The 21,538-nt window shown below is 41.5% G+C and overlaps 1 protein-coding gene across 2 annotated transcripts in view; it reads left to right on the top strand.

Annotated features, from left to right (window-relative positions):
- The window catches only part of LOC110071700 (vitamin D3 hydroxylase-associated protein), a 34,217-nt gene extending 14,877 nt beyond the window's left edge, over nt 1-19,340 (top strand). The window contains exons 7-15 of one of the 2 annotated variants that reach the window (XM_072997587.2): nt 382-506; nt 1,245-1,370; nt 1,830-1,927; nt 3,123-3,222; nt 3,591-3,634; nt 4,419-4,458; nt 4,919-5,027; nt 7,417-7,562; nt 19,108-19,340. In XM_072997587.2, coding sequence (XP_072853688.2) covers nt 382-506; nt 1,245-1,370; nt 1,830-1,927; nt 3,123-3,222; nt 3,591-3,634; nt 4,419-4,458; nt 4,919-5,027; nt 7,417-7,562; nt 19,108-19,236 — 917 coding nt within the window. In that variant the 3' untranslated portion in view covers nt 19,237-19,340. Of the gene's footprint in view, nt 1-381; nt 507-1,244; nt 1,371-1,829; nt 1,928-3,122; nt 3,223-3,590; nt 3,635-4,418; nt 4,459-4,918; nt 5,028-7,416; nt 7,563-7,677; nt 10,263-19,107 lie in introns of those variants that run through there. The other variant, XM_072997586.2, reaches the window with a different exon arrangement.
- Nucleotides 19,341-21,538: the final 2,198 nt, after the last annotated feature.

The following is a 21,538-nucleotide window of genomic DNA, read 5'->3' on the forward strand; positions in this document are numbered from 1 at the left end:
GATTCCCAACCTTGTGTCTCCAGATGTTCTTGGGCTATAACTCTCAGAGTCCTTCAGCACTAGCTGCTTCAGTACTGGCCAGGATTTCTGGGAGTTCCAAGAACATCCAGGAACACAAGGTTGGGAACCACCAGTTTAGCTATATAGCCCAGTGCTGACTGGTATACATCCACCAGAAGCTTCAGCAGAGGTGTTTCTTCTCTCTCTCTCTCTCTCTCTCTCTCTCTCTCTCTCTCTCTCTCTCTCTCTCTCTCTCTCTCTCAGTAAATATGATTGAGCAGTGCTTGGTTGTAGTCTTATTCTTTGTCTTGGCTGCTGACATATTACTTCACATCATAAAAGTGCATTTAAAGGGGAAAGTCTTCTTCATTTCCTTTGCAGTTACAGCAACAATTGGCCCAATGGCAAGAGATGTGGACAGCCTGGCTCTGTGTATGAAGGCTCTTTTATGTGATGAGTTATTCCACCTGGATCCCTCAGTACCACCCATGCCTTTCAAAGAGGAGGTAATTGCCTGCAAGGAGAAACAAGGCAGAGCTGAGAATCTTCACAACCAAAGGTTCAGCACCATGGACAACTCCAGTTAGGACAATATTGCTCTCCTTTTTTAATAGTTTATCTGAACAATAGATTATGCTGTTGGAAATGCATGGCTTGATAATATTCTGAATCCATGACTACTTAATGTCAAAATCATCCTTTTCAACATATCTATTCCTAACTCAAACAAGTGCTGTTAATTTCATTATTGAGCCCATCTGTACAAACTTCTTAAATATGTGAATCAATGGTATTGATGACTTTGTGTTTCTTCTTGTGGCATTTGCAAACTGTTGGGATATATATATATATATATATATATATCTCCCAACAGTTTGCAAATGCCACTAGAAGAAATTTGAAGGAGATATATACTGTATATCCTTCAAATTCCAGCAGGAAATGTTTTGGCTTCCATGTGCTGTTCTAAGCTGGGATCGCCCTTTAAAAAAAGAAAAGAAAAAAGGAAGCTAGTAGCAATCATGGCAAAATTGTTTCTTAGAGCCACTGGAGGCTGTGAGGCAGCTTTTTAATTTAAAAAAAAAATAGTTTAAAAATATCTTTGGAGTTGGGAGATTTGAGAGCAGCAGTAGCAGTCTAACAAGCAGGGATGGGCCAATGTGACTTATGTCTATGGTAGGCTAGGAAGTGCCTTCACAGCTTCAGTGAACACTAAATGACAGCTATTCTCTTTTTCCCTCCAGATCTATACCAGTACAAAGCCCCTCCGCATTGGATACTATGATGATGATGGATATTTTGAGCCCTCTCCCAGCATGAGGAGGGCTGTTCGAGAAACCAAACATCTTCTTCAGACCTCAGGGCATATGGTACATTTCTTTTACCTGTTCCCCAGCTCTCATGAACATCTCATAAAGCCCTGGAAGATTTAAAATGCCCATCATTTTCTTAAATAGTTAGTGACCAAGGTTTAGGGGTGGGCTGAAAGTCTATTCATAAGATACATTCTTCATCTATAGCAGCTTGGAGGGGAGGACATAATGAAATTGTGGGGACAGGAGTACTAGGGGGTGGCTCACAGCTCACAAATTACATTTTGCCCATTTCTGGTCTAATTTGTTAGCAAATAAACTTAAAAATGGGGGAAGAAGACAGATATTTTTCATTTTTATCTTCTACTATGATACTGAGTAACTTTCTTTCTTTTTTAAAAAAAACTGTCAGATAACTTTCTAAACTACCAGGAAATGGGACCAATAATGTAACTTTTATGTACAGTTCATATAATCTTGCCTGTTACCATCAAAACTGTTCTCTTTTTCACACAGCTTGTCCCTTTTGAACCTCCTCGCATAAACTATGTAGTTGATGAACTGTTCACTCGAGGCCTCTATTCTGATGGAGCTGCAACTTTAGTAGAGAAGTTGTAAGTAGACCTGTATTTGAATATAGTTTGGGTCCAATAGTTTTGCTGTTCTTGCTCTGGCAAAATCTGATGCTCAGCATAGCTCTTTTAATGTCAGAGGTTTAGTGAACCATTTATTTTCATCTGAGCATCACTTATATAGATGTAGGACAAATGTTTTTATACAAACTTGAAAAATACTATTTGGAAACACACAGACAAAAGGATGAATCAATGTCCACTTGGGAGACATTACATGTATCAAGTTAGGCATCTCTAAGAACCAATCGGCTTTAACAATGAATCAGATTATTGATTTATTCTGAATTACAAAACATCAGATTATTGAATCATTTAACGGGTCGGAAAGCAAATTTACTGGTTCCTTCCCTGGGACCAATTATGGACAGAATCATTTCTTAAACCAAACTAGAATTGATTGGAAATCCACTTCTGATTTTGCAAGAAACTTAATTTTTTTGTGCAAAATAAATCATGGGAGAGTCCATCTTGTTTTAAAGGACACTTGTACTTTCTGGAAATTTCCATAAGCATAATTTGCCTTTTTTGGGGGGGATAAATTAACTTTTGGAGGGCTGGAGGGGCGCCCTTCAAAGCCCAGCATGGGTCTGAGTTGAGTAGTCTTTATTGAGAATTCTGGTTCTTCCTTTCAGTTAACAGAGTATGAGGTAGAAAAAACATCAACACAGAAATATGGAGAGAGAGGCATATTTTCATCAGCCCCCCCCCCCCCCCGGTTTGTTGTGCAAACAAACTAGCACTCTGTATGATAAAATTACTATAGAGACATTTAAGGTAGGAAAAAAAGTATCTTTACTAACAGTTACTATCTGTAGTTAGAGTCAGAAGATGAAAAGGAGGGAAAACGGAGTCTCCAGCTCATGGGAGACTATGCAGGCTTGTTGTTTGGAGAAAGGTCAGAGAGGATGTGGGCTATCAACAAAAACAAACAATGGAATCAAGCAAAGAAAACAAGAAATGGGGGACAGGGCTTGCCTCAAATGGCAGAGGCAAGAAAAAGAACTTTACCAAAGAAGTTAGTGACAAAGGACAATCATATCAGGATGTAAATCCACCTCTTACTCATAATCCAAGTTTGTACATGCATGATTGCTATTATCCCAACATATATATATATATATTTTGGCCTTTTGGCCATCCAGCATTAGGGTTTCTTTTTCCTTTCCTTTCTCAGCAAAGGAGATATTGTTGATCCAAATCTAAAATCGCAGATAAATTGTTACAGTATTCCCATTGTAGTGAAGAGGATCTTGGCATTCATCCTAAAACCTATGGTGAGTATTTTGTTCTCTTGTATCCGTAGAACAGAGGGAGGCTGAGAAGCATTACATAGGATTGTTTATCTTGTACATCTTAAGTATAGCTTAAGGGTGGGAAACATTTGGTTGTCCAAATGTTACTGGTTTTAATCAGCTCTAGTCAACAATGAGGAATGGTGGGAAGTGCAACAAGGTCTGAGAGACTACATATTCCATCTATGTGCTATAAATGAATGTGCTAAAGCAAGACAGAATATGCATTTTGGTATTTAGGGGATAAGCTCACTCTTAGTGATCTCATCCGCTACTAAAGAGGAAATGACATGATTGCTGGATTCAGAATGGAAATCAATACAGTTGTCCCCCCCTCCTTTTTTTGCCAGTATCCTCGGATTGCCAGAGACCTCAATGCCTTGTGTGGAGTTGGGTAAGGAATGAGAGTATAGTTTTAAAAATCACCATCAGTGACAGCTCTGTAGAATGTAACCATCCTCACCTTAAAGGATCCAGGTAACAGAAAGGGACCCAGGGACCAGGTTGTGGGGAGGGATAAACAAATCTGTCAGTTTCACTTCCTAGCTTCATCTTTTCTGTGGTTATAAAGAAATTTATGAATGTTATCAAAACCAAACCTTGCCCTCCTTCTGGCCCTGCCATACAAAGATTCAGATTATGTGTATGGAAATCTGAATGTTTTCAAGGCCATGTATTCTGCAAGTGCTCGCCACAGCATTAAGATCAGTATTGTCTTAAACCTACAGGGCTGGAAGGGACTCTGTGGATGACGGAGTCCGGTCCCTGTCAAGGAGGTGCAGTGGGGAACTCAACTCTCAGCATCTGGCTCTATAGATAGATGCCTAAACCATTGAGCTATCCAGCAGTTCCTCTAGTTCTGTACAGAACTTGTTGCTGTTCTGCCATGCCTTTCACTTGACAAAATGCATCTTAGACAATATCTGGAGGTTGCCAAATGTTTGCCAGGGTTATAGGTGTAATTACAGCATGAGGATAGGTGGATCCACATCATTCCAACTCTCCTGTGGTTACTGTGTATAGTCTTCTTTGTGTATCAGCTGATGGCACGCTGATGGGAAGCTAAGATGAAACTAGCTCATAAATTTTCACTCATCCAGGCACATTTTATGCCACAGTCCTGATTAGTTGTCTCTTTGTGGGAGAACAATCATTAATGAATTATTTCAATGTTGCAGGTCAGCAAAAGAACTATGGAAACATCATGTAGCAGTGGCGGTGAGTTTATGTCCTTGATGACATGTTGATCAGCCATCAACACTTCATTTGAAAACTGTGCTTTAATTTTCTTCTCAGAGACACTTTCATCATCCATGGTTAATTGGCACTAGAATGAATATCTAGACAAAGAGTACTAGTATGTAGAAAGCAGTTGTAAAGACTGATTCATGTGGGACTTTTGATACTATGCCTCAGAAGGAAGGGTAGCTGGTACATATCCTGTTGTCAGCCTCTTTTGAAAGACATTAATGTACCCTTTGCACTTGGTGTAAACTTGTTTACCTTGCTTGTACTCTGATATTCATTTCTGATACTGGCAGGCCGTGCTATGCTTAAAGAGGGCTTGGTTGAGAATCAGCCACTAGGTGGCCATATAATCATCCTGAAAATAATAAATGTAAGGTGAAGGGGAAAACACTCTTTCCGTTTTCCTGCTTGACACAAACTCACCCTACAGGCTTACCGTGAAGAGTTCCTTGCAGAATGGAGGAAGCTGAAACTGGATGTCATCCTCTGTCCTGTCTTGGGCCCAGCATTTAATGAAGGCTACCCCGGGAAATTATTTGGTATTATTTGCATTGCAATTATGTGTACAATTCAAAATACTAGAAAATTTGAGGGAAACAATCCAATGTTAATTGTTAATAGGCCAACAGATGTAATGAAATTATGTTTATAGTGAAAAGTGGCTATTTGGTCCTAGAACAAACAGATGTGTTCGTTTTCTATTAAGGCTAAGAAAAAAGAAGGATAGACTCAGGGTCACCCAGTAAGTTTCAAAGCAACCCTATCTGTACCTTTCTGAGGCCCTACTAGGGTCTTCTACTTTTTTGAATGGCTCTGATCTGGATTGGTTCCAATGTGTGTTATTACTGGAATTGACCCAAAGCAACCCTTATGGTTTGAATTTGCCAATATCGTGACTTAGTAAGTGAGCCACTTCAGGATATTAGCAAAGTAATCACTTCCTCTATTTCTTGGCAAGAAGGGCAGGGGAAGTGAATTCTCTGTACTGTATGTCATCATCATAGGCATCCTTCAGTCTCGAGAGACTATGGTAACATGCTCTGAATCGAGGAGTGTCCTCTCCAGAGCATGAAGCCTGGGTAAAGTAATATGGAGGATAGGCTGTTACCCAAGCAGCAGATCCCCCCTCTCCACATTGCTGAAATGGTCCAATGGAAATGGTTCCAGCAATGTCGGTTCCAGCAACGTCGCAGGAGTTGGCAGAACGACACGAACTGTATATGAACTGCTGCTAATGTGCTGCATCCATTATGAAAAACAATTGAAACATTTTTTTCTTTGCTTTGTCTTAAAGGGACAGTTGAGAAACTGCCTGCAGCTGAACCCCCCCCCCCCCTGAATTTGACTGTGGATGATTTCTCAATCTGTCCTTTAAGAAAAAAGATTTTGTTTTATTTTTATAACCGATGCAGTGCAGAAGCAATAGTCCATTATACAGCAACAAAAAAATTCTCTTTCCCTGCTTCTCTTTTGAAAGAACTGTCTATTACTGTCCCAATATCCTGAAGTGACTCACTGATTACACCACATCATATGGGCAAAGTGTAACCAAAATCCTTGCTTTGGATCAGTTCCAGTAATCACACATACTGGAAGTGATCCAAACCAGAGCAATCCTACCCACCTCCCAAAAAGCAGAAGCTCCTAATGGAGACTCGAAAAGGTACAGATAGGACTACTTTAGGGGTGGTCTAATCTGTTCCAACAAAAATGTCATCAGATCACCATCTTTAAAAGCACAACCGCCTGTTTCTGCAGCAGAACAAACAGCAGGCTAAGTACTCTTGTAGTCAGCCTCACATTGTTCTCAATATGTTGCAATGCCTTTCTTACTTAAGTGGAATTTGAACAGATGGATGTGTATTATTTAATGTACTTTGAAGTCCAGCATACTATTATTATTCCCATTTATAAGTTACTTTTCCCCAGTGAACAATAAATATTGTAGATGCTTCTCCTCCTGCCCATTTTATCCTCACAAAAAACCTTCAAGTCACTTTAAGAACACTTATCCACTCAGGTTAGTTAAGGCATAGCTTGCCTGATAACTTAATTGATTGTTCTAGTAATAAGAATAATTGTGTGTTGTCAAGTAAACTCTGACTTATGGTAACCCTTTTGAGGGTTTCTGAGTGAACTCAGAAGTGGTTTATCATTCCCTTCTTCTGGAGGCATCCCTGTGACTTTGCAGCTTGCCCAAGGCCACATAGGCTGGCACTTTGGAAATTCATGGTAGGGAATTGAACTCCCAACTTCTGGTTCCACAGCCAGATATCCATCTCACTTGAGCCATCCATCCGGCTGATTCTTCTAATACATTACTGGAAATCTCTGGCACATTTTGTACTGGCAAAAATGCTTCTTTCCCACTCATTCAAATTGTGATAGGACCCCAATCATTTTGTAACATGCATGCTATCTTGAGCCAGTTATCTGGTTCAAGATGATAAAGGACCAGAAATGTACTTCCCACTCCCAACCTACTACGATTGAAGTGTGTAATTAAAATTAAAATTGGATATAAAATATTATGGAACCTTAAAAAACTGACAGAACAGAGTAATCTTTACTGTCTGTCTAAACAAGGTACAAAGTTTGACCTACATTGGGAGTGAGTTTCATTGAGGGATTGCTACTACAAAAGAAAGCAAAAGAGAAAAGACTTGTGTAATTGACCCACCAATCTAACCTTGTGAAACTTGTGAAGGCAAGCAATTCAAACTTTGAGTCATGAGTTGTTGGCTTAATTCATCTTTAAAATCTCTGTGTTTTGTCCAGCATTATTTTATTATTGCATTAAGCCTTTAAAAACAAAACACAACAGCTGCATGCACCATTCTTTAACTGAGCAGCCAGTAGCAGTCTTTCCAGAGAAGCTACCAAAGAAGAACAGAGATCATTTCATTAATAGTGTTTGTGCTCTTCCAGCGGCTACATCCTACACAAATTTGTACAATGTCCTAAACTTTCCTGCTGGGATTGTGCCTGTCAGCACGGTCACCAAAGCTGATGAAGAAGAGCTTAAACATTACAGAGGGCATTATGGTGACCCCTGGGACAAGAGGTTGAAAGAGGTTAGTGTATCTGAGCACAAAAATATATCAGCCTGTTGTTGGTTTTCTTGCTTCCTGTCAGATCTCTTGCATGTTTACAATGTCTTTGTGTCTTTCTTTGTCCCTTCATTTGCAGGCTGTTAAAGATGCTGTGGGCCTCCCAGTGGCTGTCCAGTGTGTGGCTTTGCCTTGGCAGGAGGAGCTTTGCCTTCGGTTCATGAAGGAGGTGGAGGCTCTTGTTCATGAGAAAAGAACACAAAAATGATACATTATGCTTCTTCCTGCAGCAACAATGAAAATGGAAAGAACAAAACAATCTAGCACAATGAAGACTAGAGTATCCCCTTAACCCATCTCTAAAGTATGTTTAGGGCACAGTAATTTCTTATATATTGCTTACCCCTCACAGAAGAAATCAACCTGTGATTAAGGGTCAAATTGCAAGTTAAGAAAAATGTGTACTTTCCACTATTGTAGCATTTTCCTCACTAGACATGAATTCCTTCAAAGCTCCATGCCTAAGCAATCAGACTTGGAAATAAAGCCAGTCACAGAAGTCAAGCAGGATAATTTGCAATATGGGGAAAAAGGCAAGCCCATACCAGGATAAACTTTCTTCCTTAATGAAGCTCAGTTTCTAAAAACATTTTGATTGCATTGTTTGATCCTAAGGTCTCATAAACAGCAAATTAGATGGCAAGTCTTAATCTGTATTCTTCAGATTGCTAATGGGTACTCTGGTGACCAAATGTTTCTCCATGCAAAAACAAAAAACAAAAAAAACCTCCCTTTATATGAGAAAGGAACTAGCTATGGAAAAAGCTAAGCTGGACCTCCTTCCCACCAAGTATTTCTATGCAGGGGAATGTGATCTATTATGTTTTTAAACAGAGAAAGATTCTTGTGCATCTCCACTCACCAAAAGACAGCTCTTCCACGAGTCTACCATTTCATCTGTTCTTTGTGAGGAACAGGATGGATGTTCTCACACAACCAACAGTCTTTGAGTGAAAGATGGCAAGAGATGACAAGATAGCTTGTCCACCTGGATAGACATTATGGAACATGTACTATAGGCAGCTGGAGTTTGTGGCTGACCAGAACAGGAGCAAGATAGTTCAGGAAGAAGACTGGCTGTTGCATAACTTCAGCTCTACGTGTTTTTTTCTTTGCCTCTCTTGCATTATGCTCTCTTTCACCACCACCCCAACACAATTTGGAAGACTACAAAGAAATCCCCAGGTACAGAGGATGACACAGATGCCATGTACTAAGTTAGCACATTTCCTGCCAGTAACAGTGATATGTTGAACAACCATTCATTTGCCAGTGTAACTGCAATGGCATAAAATGCAGCAGGGAACTGATGTTAGCTAATGAGTCTCTGCTGGCTGGATAGCTCAGCAAGTGAGGCTGTGGAGGCAGAGGTTGGGAGTTTTATTTCTCACTGTGCTCCTCCAGAGAAGAACCAGCCTGCATAGCCATGGGAAAGCTAGTCCCAGAGTATGCCCAGAAGAAGTGAGTAGTAAATCATTGTGAGTACCTTGTTCCCAGAAAATCTGGGAAACAGTTGCCAACATTTGGAAATGACTTGATGGTACATAAAAATAATCATTGTTAACAAGTTGCCACTTTTACTCCTTGCAGTACACCAGTTCATACAACTGGTGTGCAACAAGGGATTCAAGCAGCAAACATACCTTTTGGCAATTACGCACTGCAGTTTACACCATTGTACCTCCATAGGTTCCATTGATTCAAATGTTCCTACTCTAGTTGCAACTGGCTCCTGGGCTTTAGTCAATGTGTGACATTTTGTTTTGCTAGCTTTCCAAACTCTTTCTCACTCACTTTTTCACACAACAGTATACATTCTCTGTGTAGCTTTGGTGCCTCATCTCTGACTTCTTGGCTGATGGTATCCTCTTGATTCTGGCCTCTAGTCATCTTGCCTTTTGCACAGAGCTTGGTCAAGTGGCTCTTTAGGACTATATCTCCCAGAAAGCTCAAGCAAGCAAGGCCTCTGCCCCTCCTCTCAGTGTGGACCAATGGAGATTTCTTGACTCTGCCCCTCCATACTAGCTATTCTCTTACTGTTTCTTAAAGCAGTTATTTCTGATTTTAAAAGGCCCAGGGTGGTCTAAGATGTTTGTCAGGGACCAACAGTGGCCTTCAGAGGGTATGACTGGCCATTTTCATATTCTTTTTTTGGGGATGAGGTGGATGCAGAGACAGCTCACCAAGCTTTGTGATAAGACAAAAATAGCCTCCAGGCTCAGCAAAATTGTCTAACCCCATTTTAAGCAATTAAAGTGGAAAGAAGGTCGAAAGGTCCTGGCACTGCCATAGCCTTGGCATGATGTGTAGGCATCCTTTGATGTCCAGGCATCCTGAGATATTGTGGCTACCCAAATATTATTGTACTGCAATGCCCATTATTTTTCATTATTATACAAGATTCATAGAAGAGTAGGGGGACTACAGACCCCCGTGCCAAAGGAAAAAATTGCACCCAAAACATCTCCGACAGGTAGGTACCAAACTCTGTTTGAGCATTTCCAGTGTGTTGGAGAATCCACCACAATGTGAAGACCTATATTCTGTAGCATCCTGTTGTTGCCTGCTTCGTTCTTTATCATAAATTTGAGAATGCAGACAAACCTGCTGTGAATGTTTTTTTCTGCCTGGGAAGGAATAATTATAATAGTACACTTACCAGCACATTGACTTTGGTTTCTCTTAGCTGTATGACAGTGTATTGGATGGGAGAATGTAGAAAATGAATAGGTTGCCTAGAGTGGCTGAAAGGGGGTAGGGCCTGATTCCAGAAGGATGGCATGCAGGACTTCACAGCTTCTAAAAAGCACAAAATGGCCAGCTGGAGGAACACAATATCTTTCAAGTTTGTGATCGGTCTTTAAAGGCACCGAGCCTCATGGTACCTGTGGAACGAAAGCTTCTGTGCATATTCTATCAGCATATAGTAATCTATATGCTGCCTATCTGTTTCTGCATTGACTTCAAAGTGTTAATGCTTACGTATAAAGCCCTAAACGGTTTAGGACCTCGATACTTGGCGGAACGCTTACTCCCACCTAGTTCTACCCGTGTCACCCACGTGAGCCAGGAGGTGAGGCTGAGGAGCCTGACTCTGAGGGAGGCCCAGAAAGAAAGAACTAGAAACCGGGCTTTCTCGGCGGTGGCTCCTCGTCTCTGGAATAACCTACCTGTGGAGATTTGCGCTGCACCCTCGCTGGGTACTTTTAAGAACCAACTAAAAACATGGATGTATAGGCAGGCCTTCCCTTCCAGTTAATTCCTGTCCTCTTTCCTTTTTTTCCTCCCCTCTTTATTTGATTTATTTTTATTTTTCCCATCTTATAGAATCATTTAATTAATTAATTGTTATAATTTTTTTAGAACTTGTTATCCTTGTGTTGTAAGCCTCCTAGAGTGGTCAAAATGACTAGGTAGGTGGGGTATAAATACAATAAATAAATAAATAAAAATAAATAAAAATAAGATATTCTGAAAATATAATTTAAAAATATAATTTCTTATTCTGCTTTCTGACATAATTTTATACACAAATTTATGCCCCTGCTGGTGACAGTCATACAGGGCACAATGCTTCTCAAAGTGGACAAAACAGTCCTGATGATGCTTCTGTTCAGCCAACACAGGGAATCCTATAATCTGTGGTAGAATTTTAAGTATCCTGGAACATTTAATGTAGCTCTGTGCAGATCCAGTTGCATTTGGTCTTGGGTTGAGGAGACATGGTGTAGCATTCAATTAATGTAAGGAAACAGAACATAGGAGTGGGCAATTTAAAGCAAATGGCTCAGGAAGGCTGAAAAGTAGCATCTGTTCCTTAATGGCGGAGGATGGAATGTAGACAAGGGCCACCAGGATTGTAGCCATGATGTAGTTGTGCTGCTTAGGGGCTGGAAGAGAATTTTAACAACTTGGTGATAAAGCTGAGTAATTTTTTGAATGGCAACTTGATGTCCACAAGCAGCCAGGCCAGCATACAGAACCAAATGTCTGAGACTGGAGGCTTTGGGATGATGGCTTAAAAGAAAAATATGAATGGGGCATTTTAAACAAACAAATGTGGGGCAAACACATGACATATTCATCATAATTACCAACAAACAACATGGCGAAGGACCCTAGTGATTCACGCTCCCCACATAGATGAACCTGTGGCTACAGAACAAGCACCGGGGTGCGTGGTGGGCGTGTTTGTCATATTTTCAAGTGAAACAGCACCCATCAGGCCAAATGGTGCTTATGTTCTAATGACTAACCACAAAACAAAGCAGATGAAATGTACGAGGAAGATGAAATAGGTGTCTTTCATCAGTCGGAAGAGCGCATTTGAAAATGAGTGGCATAAATGCATTAACTAGGTTGAGCATAGGTGGTTTAAGTGTTCATAGTGGTTTCAGAGAGATTAGAATTACATTTAATGTTATCTTTTTTAAAGCAAGAGCTGCTTACTGGACATCTTCTTACCTTTGTGAACCCTGGAGGTAGGTACAGGCAGAGTGAAGAGAAGAAAACATGCCTTAATTGGTTCATGTTCATGGAGTATGGCAGCTCTTCTCCCTTACACTTTAAGGCCTCATTCATTTCCAAGCCACACAAGACAGTTGTCAATGCACAGTGCCCTTGTGGTCTCCAACTTTTTGGTTTTGGTATGTTTCCAGACCAGTTTTGTGACAGTTTTCTGTCTTCTTAGCTTATTTGCTTTTCTAGTATGAAGAAAGAACACAACAATCTGATTCCTGATCAGTGGAAATGGTTCCAAACCTGTTTGGCAACTTGGGAGTGTCTCTGTGGGCAGGAATTTGCTCTCCTTCTCCAGACTAGGATGGACGATTGCAATTGAGTTGGCAAGGGATGGGATTTAACTGTGTTTCCAAAGGGCCATACACAGCCACATAGCAATGGATTAACTCTTGCAACTTGTTTTAAAAAATCTGGGAAAAGCATATTTGTTGAACTGTGCACAACTAGGTATCAAAAAAAAAAAATCAGATCCTGAATTATTTACATAATTTTTCCAAGGGACCCCCCCCCCCAATCACAGGTTCTATGCTTCACAGTTCCACAGCAAGGCAGAAAACATGGATCTTACCCGTGATTAGCCTGCTGGAGGAGAGGAATCACAAAAGTCAAAAAAGGGAGAAATAAATAAATGGTGTTGGGGAGGGGAAGGATTTTTTTTAACAGACGGCTCTCTCGTGCCAGGATCTGCCTTCTGCACAGATGGCATTTAAGCACATACTGAATGCCACTCTTTAGTGAAATGGCAGTTGATTCCCACCTGTTCGGGTAGTCACAAAAGGCTGTCTACAATCTGATTCCTTCTTAAGCACATAATGGGAAAATGTCAATAAAGCAATACCGCTTTACATCTTCAAGCCGCACACCCTGGCTGACAGATTCCCCCAACGTGTCTCTTAGCCCATGTGCAGTGTCATTTGTGAGACAGTGAATAAAACTGCAATGTACTCCTCAGCTTTTATTTGTTCCTTGGGGATTTTTCAGGTTCATAGCTTGTTGCAAACCCAGACTGCTGTTCTTGGTGTCAGTCTCACTTTGGCAAGTTTTCACCACTATCACACTTGGTTTATTCCTCGATACCCTTGATTGCTTTGCCATTTTCTTCCAGGGCACCTGTGCAGGTGTAGGTACATGTGCACACAGCCAGAGTGTGGAAGTAATTTAACTACAAACAACTAGATACTTGCAATTTATTCTTTCCTTCAGTTATTAATATATAACTGTGTTATAATAGGAACTCAATGAGGAATAACTTTATGGCATAATTAGAAGTTTTTCGCTACTTTAATAGCTAAGGAGGTGAGGTCATGGATTCATGAGATGGTAGAAGAAGAATATTGCATGATTCAAATGCTGTCTCATCCTATGGCTTTTACTACTGCTTTGTGCTCAGTTACAAATATTGGTGTGATGATGAGCTGAGTAGGAACATGCATTTTGCACCACAGACTACTGCCTTGTAACACTAACACATTTTAAAATCAACCATATGTAACTATTTATTTATTATTGGGAAACAGGGATCTGTTACTTTTTAAATGCTGTCACAGCAATAGTTGCAATCTACTCGGGTGTCCAGTCAACATAATGCTTTTGAAAATGAATGTTCCATGTTCTTCAAAGGTCCTTCAGAAGACAAGGAGTAGCATTTGCTGCAATACAGAAGGGAACAGGTGGGCCCTCTCTTACTTGCAAGACATCTGGCTATCAAATATGTTGGAATGTTAAGGCAGAATTTCCCCGATGGCAGGAAAACAATGTGGGGTGTGCAAGTCTCTGCCAATCACTACAGGACTCCACTGGCCGAAAGCAATTCCAAAAGTTCCTCACCCCTCAACACACAAGCTTCTCTTCGACAGTTGCTGGGAACTGACTGCTCCAGGGTGGGGTTAACAGTCGCCACCCTCTTCCCCTTCCTTGCTGCCTTTGCCAGTGGCTTCAAGGAACTCGGATTTCTAGCAGCTCTCCCCCATTGAGAGCTGTGAGCAGATCTCCCAGCATGGCTCTTGACAGAGTGAAGGAGCTCTGTTCAGGCACAGAGGTTGATCTCCGCATCGTTTCGGGAATACTTTGCGGTTCTGCCACTGTTGTCTTGGTGCTGAAATGGGTCCACCAGAAACGGGTCCAGAAGAAACTGGAGGAGGCCAAGAGGAAGAGAGAGCTCATCTTCCAATGAATGGAGAAGACAGCAAGGCAGTTTAAGCAGCAGGTGAAATTTCTTGGGGGGGGGGAGGTTTCACATCACTGGACAAAGCTTGGAGGAAAGGGTGTGCTTTATTTCTTCCTTTTCCACTTTAGGAAGCAGCTGGGGCACATCTCTTGCAGCTGTTTAGTGGCCTTACCATCTCTGCAATGCAAATCCTGAAAGTGTTGCTTTTTGTGTGTGCGTGTGTGCTCAGTTTTCCAGAACCTCTTAGCTGTAATGACCATCAGATATGCTGGCTGGGGGATTCTTGAATCTGTACTGCAAAGAAGCCATTTTCTCAAGCTGTGCAATTACAGAGGCTGTCCTTTCTGATTGGCTGCATTTGTTTTTTTTTCCAAAGTGCTGGTAAGAAAGGTGATGATTTTTTTCTCTCCATATAATCTTACAGTGATAGCACTGTACCTTGTCCTATACAATCTATACTTTTCTTCTTCAGCTTTAAAGACCCTGCTTTGCTATACGTAGATATATATCTAATAGAGCAGTGCTATTGAAGGACACGCAAGATCTGGACGTAGCAACTCTGGACAATGAGTCTCTTTGTATTCAAATTATTCTCCAATGGTGTTTTTTTCCACCATTAAGTCCTTGCTGAACTTGGCCCCTTATTTATTTTTTTGTTTCTCATTGAGACTTAGTTTCATGCTACATGCTGCTATGTCTGGATACAAGGAGCAGCCCCTTCCTATTGTCTTTGTGAGCAACAATGACAAACACAAGAATGTTCAATGCCCATTACTCAGATTAAGTCTCCATACTCAGGTTTTGGAAATGCAGTCTAGGACTCTCCTTCTTGCAGAGAAAACATTGTGTGCTCTTTTTCTTTCTGCTGTTTTCCACTGTAAACAAGTCCCAGGTCCTTTTGTACTCATGCATATTCATATCTGTTTTTCTCTTGAGCCCTCATTGCTTGCTTAACAGTGCAGGAATAATTCCTACTCAGAGGCTGTGCTCATGGAAAAAGGTGAACCGGTTGAGGACATCTGGCAATGGGTTCAAGGAAAGAGTCTGCAACTAGTTGGGATATTTGGAAATACCGTAACGGCTAATGCAAAACACAGCAGATTTTGAGCTGGTATGTGTTGCACAGACCACATGGCACCAGATTTAAAACATTTCCACTAACTTCCTATGCATTTCTGGGCCCAGTTTAAGATTTTAGTTAATATCTATAACAATTTAAATAGCTTGAGGCCAAGATTCCTCCTGTATGAAGTGAATCTTCCTAAAGCTCCACTCGTCCATCTGCAACCCCGTTGCACATTTTCCTCCACCTGGAGTTGATAAGATAGGGAATTCTGGGTAGCAACTCCAGACAGGAAAAATGACTTTTCTTGAACAATAAGTTCCAGAATACCTAGGTATTCCAATAATTGTCTTTTGCCATCTCTGGCAGCCATACCCCAGTTGTAGAATTCTTCCTACAGATTAGGTTGACTTCCTTTTACTGGCTTTGAAATGGTTTGTTAAAAACTGTGCTGTTCCATTGAGGTTTTAATGACTCATGTTGTTCTTTGATTTAAGAAGGTTACCATATATATTTTCCTGATGGGTTTTACAAAAATGCACAAAATTGTCGCATTTTGTTATTTTTATGGTTTTATTATATAGATAATTCAGTGTGGTGTAGTGGATAAGAGTAACAAACTAGGATTCAGGAGACATAGGTTCCAGCGATGGAACCTCACTGGGGGTGATCAAACTAGTAAAATCACTCCTCAAATATCTCTCTTTACTTTGAAAGCCTCTTAGGATTGCTGTAGATCAGTTCTGACTTGACAGCACATAGCACAATTGTAAACTACTTCAAGCATTTATTTAATGGATGGTTAAACTAATTCAGAAATGTGTTTGGTAAAATAAACAGAAGTGAGCACTCTTGTGCTGCTGCTGCCATCAAGCCATTCACCATTGCATCATAAAATAGAATGGCTGGGCAACCTCTGACCTAGACTGCCTATGTGAAAGCACATTGTCTCAATAGAGCAAGATGCCAGTGTCATCTACCACAGATATGGGATAAGTGGGCATTCCAAATATTGGTGAGGTCCACTTCCCATCAGCCCGAGCCAACTGGGCCAATGGCAAGATATGACGAGAGTAGTAGTTCATCAACCGTTGGAGGGCTGAAGGTTCTCTGCTTGTGGTCTAGCAAATACAAATAATGTAGAAATATGACTGTGTTGTGTTTGTTCTGTGTTGCAGAATCCGGGAGTGAAAGGATGTAGAGGAGGGCCTCTCTGCTAGATTTTAGATCATAGGTGGGCTTGTAGAGCAATCCCTAGGGAAGCATGGGCCCAAACCATTTGGTGTTTTAAAGGCAATTTTTAGCCTTTTAAGTTGTGCCCAGAAATGAGTGGGCAACTATGCAAAGCACCTTTCCTAAATATGGGACCTTGTATAGGGTTTGTACTACATCTCCCATCATGCCACCAAGTTGGCTGGGGAATGATGGGGATTATAGTATAAAACACTTGAGAGGGAGCACGTGTGGGAAAGCTTCTTCACTGGTGTTAAGGAAAAAAGGAGAAACAGAATTACATGGAATTTCAGGTTATCCTGGTACCTCCATGTAGATGGAGAAAAGCATAAAGGGCAGAATTGATCCTTGTGGGAATGCCAGGAACTAGTAGCAGTTAAATATATCAACACAAGGAATGCAGCTAGATTTGGGAGAGAAATCCTTTCTCAGCCCAGCTCTGGCTTTCAGATTGTTGTGGTTCTATAGCCTTTTTATGCCACTAAGTATAAATGTGATCTGAAGTAGCTGAATAGATAGAAATGGCCCCAAATTGCTGCCACAGATCACCACTGGTGGTCCTCATCCGAGAGGCAGTGATTAGGCAGCTACTTTTATTATTATTATTATTATGAAAGGCTCCTCCAAATCTGAGGCTCTTTAAATGCTCTCCCAGGGCAAAAGGGAGCCCAGGGAGCCTCAGAATCTAAAATGGGTGGGGGGAAGGGAAAAGCATTTAATTAATTTAAAATAAATGTTAACAGTGGGGCATCAGTAGAGCTGGGAGCTTTCCCCACTTATCCAGGCAGTCAACCACTCATCGGTTATGCAGGAAGACTCCCAATTCCGCTTCCTCTCCAGACTGACTTTTTTTAACTCACTTTTCTTGCCAGCGGTTTAGACATTAATGGCCGTGTGTTGCATTATTTTGAGAGGACAGCACATTTACACTGTTATACAAGCTGTATACTCAACTGCTTTGCATTGGAGACAAGTGTCATTTCTTCAGTGTTGTCACGTGCAAAGATATACAGTGGTGCCTTGCAAGACGAGCGCTTTGTTTTACGACGAAATCGCATAACGACGAAGTTTTTGCGATCACAAAAGCGGCCGCAAAATGATGTTTCCTATGGGGTTTTTTTGCTTTGCGATGATCGGTTCCCTGCTTCGCTAACTGATCATCGCAAAATGACAATTTCCGCACAGCTGATCGGTGATTTCAAAATGGCCACCGGGTTAAAAAAATGGCCACCTGCTGTTTTCTGAGACAGATTCCTCACTGCACGGGCAGCGAAAATAGCCGCGCTATGGAGGATCTTCACTGGATGGTGAGTTTCAAGCCCATAGGAATGCATTAATCGGGTTTTAATGCATTTCTATGGCCTTTTAAAAATCGCTTTACGATGTTTTCATTCTACAGCGATTTTGCTGGAATGAATTAACATCGTAAGGCGAGGCACCACTGTACTAAAATATTTATGAAATGTGAGGGGGTGTACTCACTTCTGTGATATACTGTAGGTCTTGTGGTAGTAATTCTTATAATTATTGTATGTATTATGAAAAGCAGCCAAAACCCTTTTTTCCTTATTTCTCTCCAGTAGGTTCAAGTTACACTATTTTGTTCAACTACTTGGATTTTCCTGCTGGAGTGGTACCTGTAACAACAGTGACCAAGGAGGATGAAGAAGAACTGAAAAATCACAGGGGATACTATAATGACAACTGGGACAAACTTTTTGTGAAGGTATGTCACTGGTGATGTTGTGGGAAATTTGGAAGTGCAAAGGCCTGTTATGACAGTCCTTGTAGCCAGGCCTCCCCAGGGAGAATCCAAAATGTGGGCAGTTGAATCTACCTGTTTCAGCAAATAAAGAGCAGTTCTTATGTTAAGTGGATGGCTCTTAACTGTCCTTTCAAAATTGCTACAAAATGCTTTGTCTTATAAGGATGCTCTACTACAGCAGGGGTCCCCAACCCCCGGTCCGTGGCCCGGTGCCAGTCCGTGGGCTTCCTGAAACTGGGCCGCAGAGGTATGGCTCTCCACCCCCGCACACACGCACGGTGGGCGTGTTGCACTCGCAGGTGGGTGTCGCACTCATGGATGAGCATGTCATGACATGCCTCTCCACAAGCATGACACGCCCCTCCGCAAGCATGACACGCCCCTCCGCAAGCAGGACATGCCCCCCACAAGCATGATACGCCCATCCATGAGCACGAGGTGCTCCCACCCCCCTGCGCATGGAGCCCACACCCCCCAACCAGTCTGTGGTCCCAAAAAGGTTGGGGACCGCTGTTTACAGTATACCGTTCCTGGGAAAACACATTTTCTCTCTCAGCTACTGTGAGAATTGCAGCCTTATTTGGAAGCAACAGGGAAGCCTGTGGGGTATTACAGAGGATGTCATAGTCCTTGTTACTCAGAAAGTCCTGGGGCTTTGACCCTGTGAGCCTTGGATCTACTACACTGCTGCATGTAAAAATGGTTTCGGTTGTTTTGGACGCTTAATAAAAAAATATTTTCTTGTGTTTTGTCCTTGTAGGCAATGGAAGGGGCCGTGGGATTCCCAGTGGCTGTTCAGTGTGTGGCCTTGCCATGGCAGGATGAGCTTTGCCTCCGGTTCATGAGAGAAGTGGAGAATCTGACCAAGAAAAGATCAAGGGTATCTTGAGTCATGATGCAGAAAGAAGAAAGCTGGCAAGTTGCCCTCAGCTCTAGCCAACTTTTTGTAATCATGGATTTTGCTTGTCTGTTTTGATTAAATATGTGAAATAATTTTGCGTATCTGGTGGTTGATTTTTTCATAGTGTTGCTATGAAAATGCAGGACGTCAGTGCCATGGCTGTCTTGTTGTACGGCTGTAAAACACTTTCACAGGAATGGTTCTGTAATCTGTGCCGTAGTAATTATAGTACAAATGTATAGTTGTTATATGCTGTCAAATTACATCTGACTTATGGAGACCCTGGTAGGGTTTTCAGAGTATGTGAATACCTTAGAAGTGGTTTTACCAACACCACTCCTCAATGAGTTTCCATCCCCTATTTTCCTGAGTCCTAAACCATCGTTCTATCCTATTATACACCAGTGGTTCCCAAACCTGGGTAACTCAGTTGGTCTTGGACTGCAGCTTCCAGTAATGTCGACCAGCACAGCTGGTGGTGAAGGCTTTTGGGAGTTTTAGTCAAAGAATACGTGAGGCTATCCAGAGCTGCTGTGGCTTAAGTATCTGCTTCTACAGTCAGAGCTTGGGAGGAGGAGGAGCATTACTACCACCACCCAAGGTTGGCAACCACTTCTCTACACCGTGCTGGCTCACAGATATATACAGTACTCACATATAAAAACCCCAAATATTAACATAGGAAGATGCCTTTTCAGAGTCGGTTGGCTCATCTGGCTCAGTCTTGCCAACTCAGTTAGGCAGCTTTTTATTCTATTTGTAAATATTTGTGTTTTATATCTTGCTTTTACTTACCTTTCGGTATTCGAATCTTTTATCTTTATCCTGCATCCTTAGGATGCATTATGCCCATTGATTTAAAATGCTCCCTTGCCTCTTCTGCTAACTCTGATCTTCCCCAACATCCATAGACCCATCTTTCTAACCAATCTGAGTTCCTCTCTATTGCATGTACCCATTAAAGGCAGATCACTAGACAATGTTCATGACTGGTCTGGTGTATCTAAACAGGGCTTACATGGAAAGACCTGAATTTATCACTGTTTTTGGCTAGGCAATTAATTCCATGTAGCAGTTTTTGTTTTGCAGATCATGCATTACTATTTATGTTTTCAAAAATATAGAAAGATTGCCAGATTGCCGTGGGTTGGATTCTGCATTGTTAGGGAGCGATTGGATGGGGATTTGGTGAACTTTGTTTCTTAACCCAATCCAAACCACCCTGATCCATCTTCCTGCACAGAAGGCAGCTGGAAGGTTAACTATCAAAACAAAAACATCTGAAGATACAGTTATAACTAAATTGGTATATACAGTATGGGCGGCCGTTTAGCAACTCACCATGAACCTAATGGCTGCAAAGATATAAGTGACGGGCGTGTGTGTATAGATGCTGGTTTCTTTCTTAGGAGGTGGACTCCAAAACAATGTGTAGTTCTCCAGGTAACGTTGGATTGCAACTCTCATCATCATTAGCCAACATGGTGAGATACTGTTGGAAATGGAGTTCAGCAAGAGCTGAAGGGACAGGTTTTCTGTAGTTTGCAGCACATGGGGGTCCACAGGGACAGAAAGCAGATCTAGTAACCACTCTGATGTGATGTACGTTCCTGTTTTCTGCCACATGCAGTAGTAACCAGTATATAACACTTGTCTTTTCTCTGAAAGAATAAAGCAGTAATCACTGCATTCTAGCATGGATCCAGAGTGCCATTTTGATATTCCCAAAGACTTGCCTGTCTGAGTGTGATTCTCCCCACCCAGCCGCCATGTTTTATTCACATGAATTTCCTCTGGCCAAGCAGTAAAACCTTGCAAGTAAATATTAAACATACACTCCAGCATGCTCTTGAGTTTCTGCTGAGCACATAGTCCCACCAGTATAGCATGCAGGATTGTGCCACTTGTGCAAGCATTGAGCAAACTAATCTCCATGAAGGAAACCAATCTTTACTTGCTAGTGGCAAACAGTGCAATGTTGCATTACCATACTGCCAGGATTCTCCACTTGGCTGAAGCTCAGTAGGATACTGGTCAGTGTAAATAAAAAGAAAAGAAAAACACTGAGCGTAACTTCTGATATTCCTCTCCTTGCCCCAATCCTTTGAATGGCATGTACTTGTTCTTTAAATGAAAATTCCTGTAGCTTTGCCAAAGAGTGCTTAATGGGTGGAGGCAGGAGCTTGTTCAAGGGTATGCCCTTTTTATATATAGGCAGAGGATATTTGCTCAGCTTTTCTTTATTGCTGAACCACTATATGTATGCGTGTGCAAAGGGGTGTAGTAAATG

The sequence above is a fragment of the Pogona vitticeps genome, chromosome 4, assembly GCF_051106095.1.
Source record: "Pogona vitticeps strain Pit_001003342236 chromosome 4, PviZW2.1, whole genome shotgun sequence".
Classification (NCBI taxonomy): Eukaryota; Metazoa; Chordata; class Lepidosauria; order Squamata; family Agamidae; genus Pogona; species Pogona vitticeps.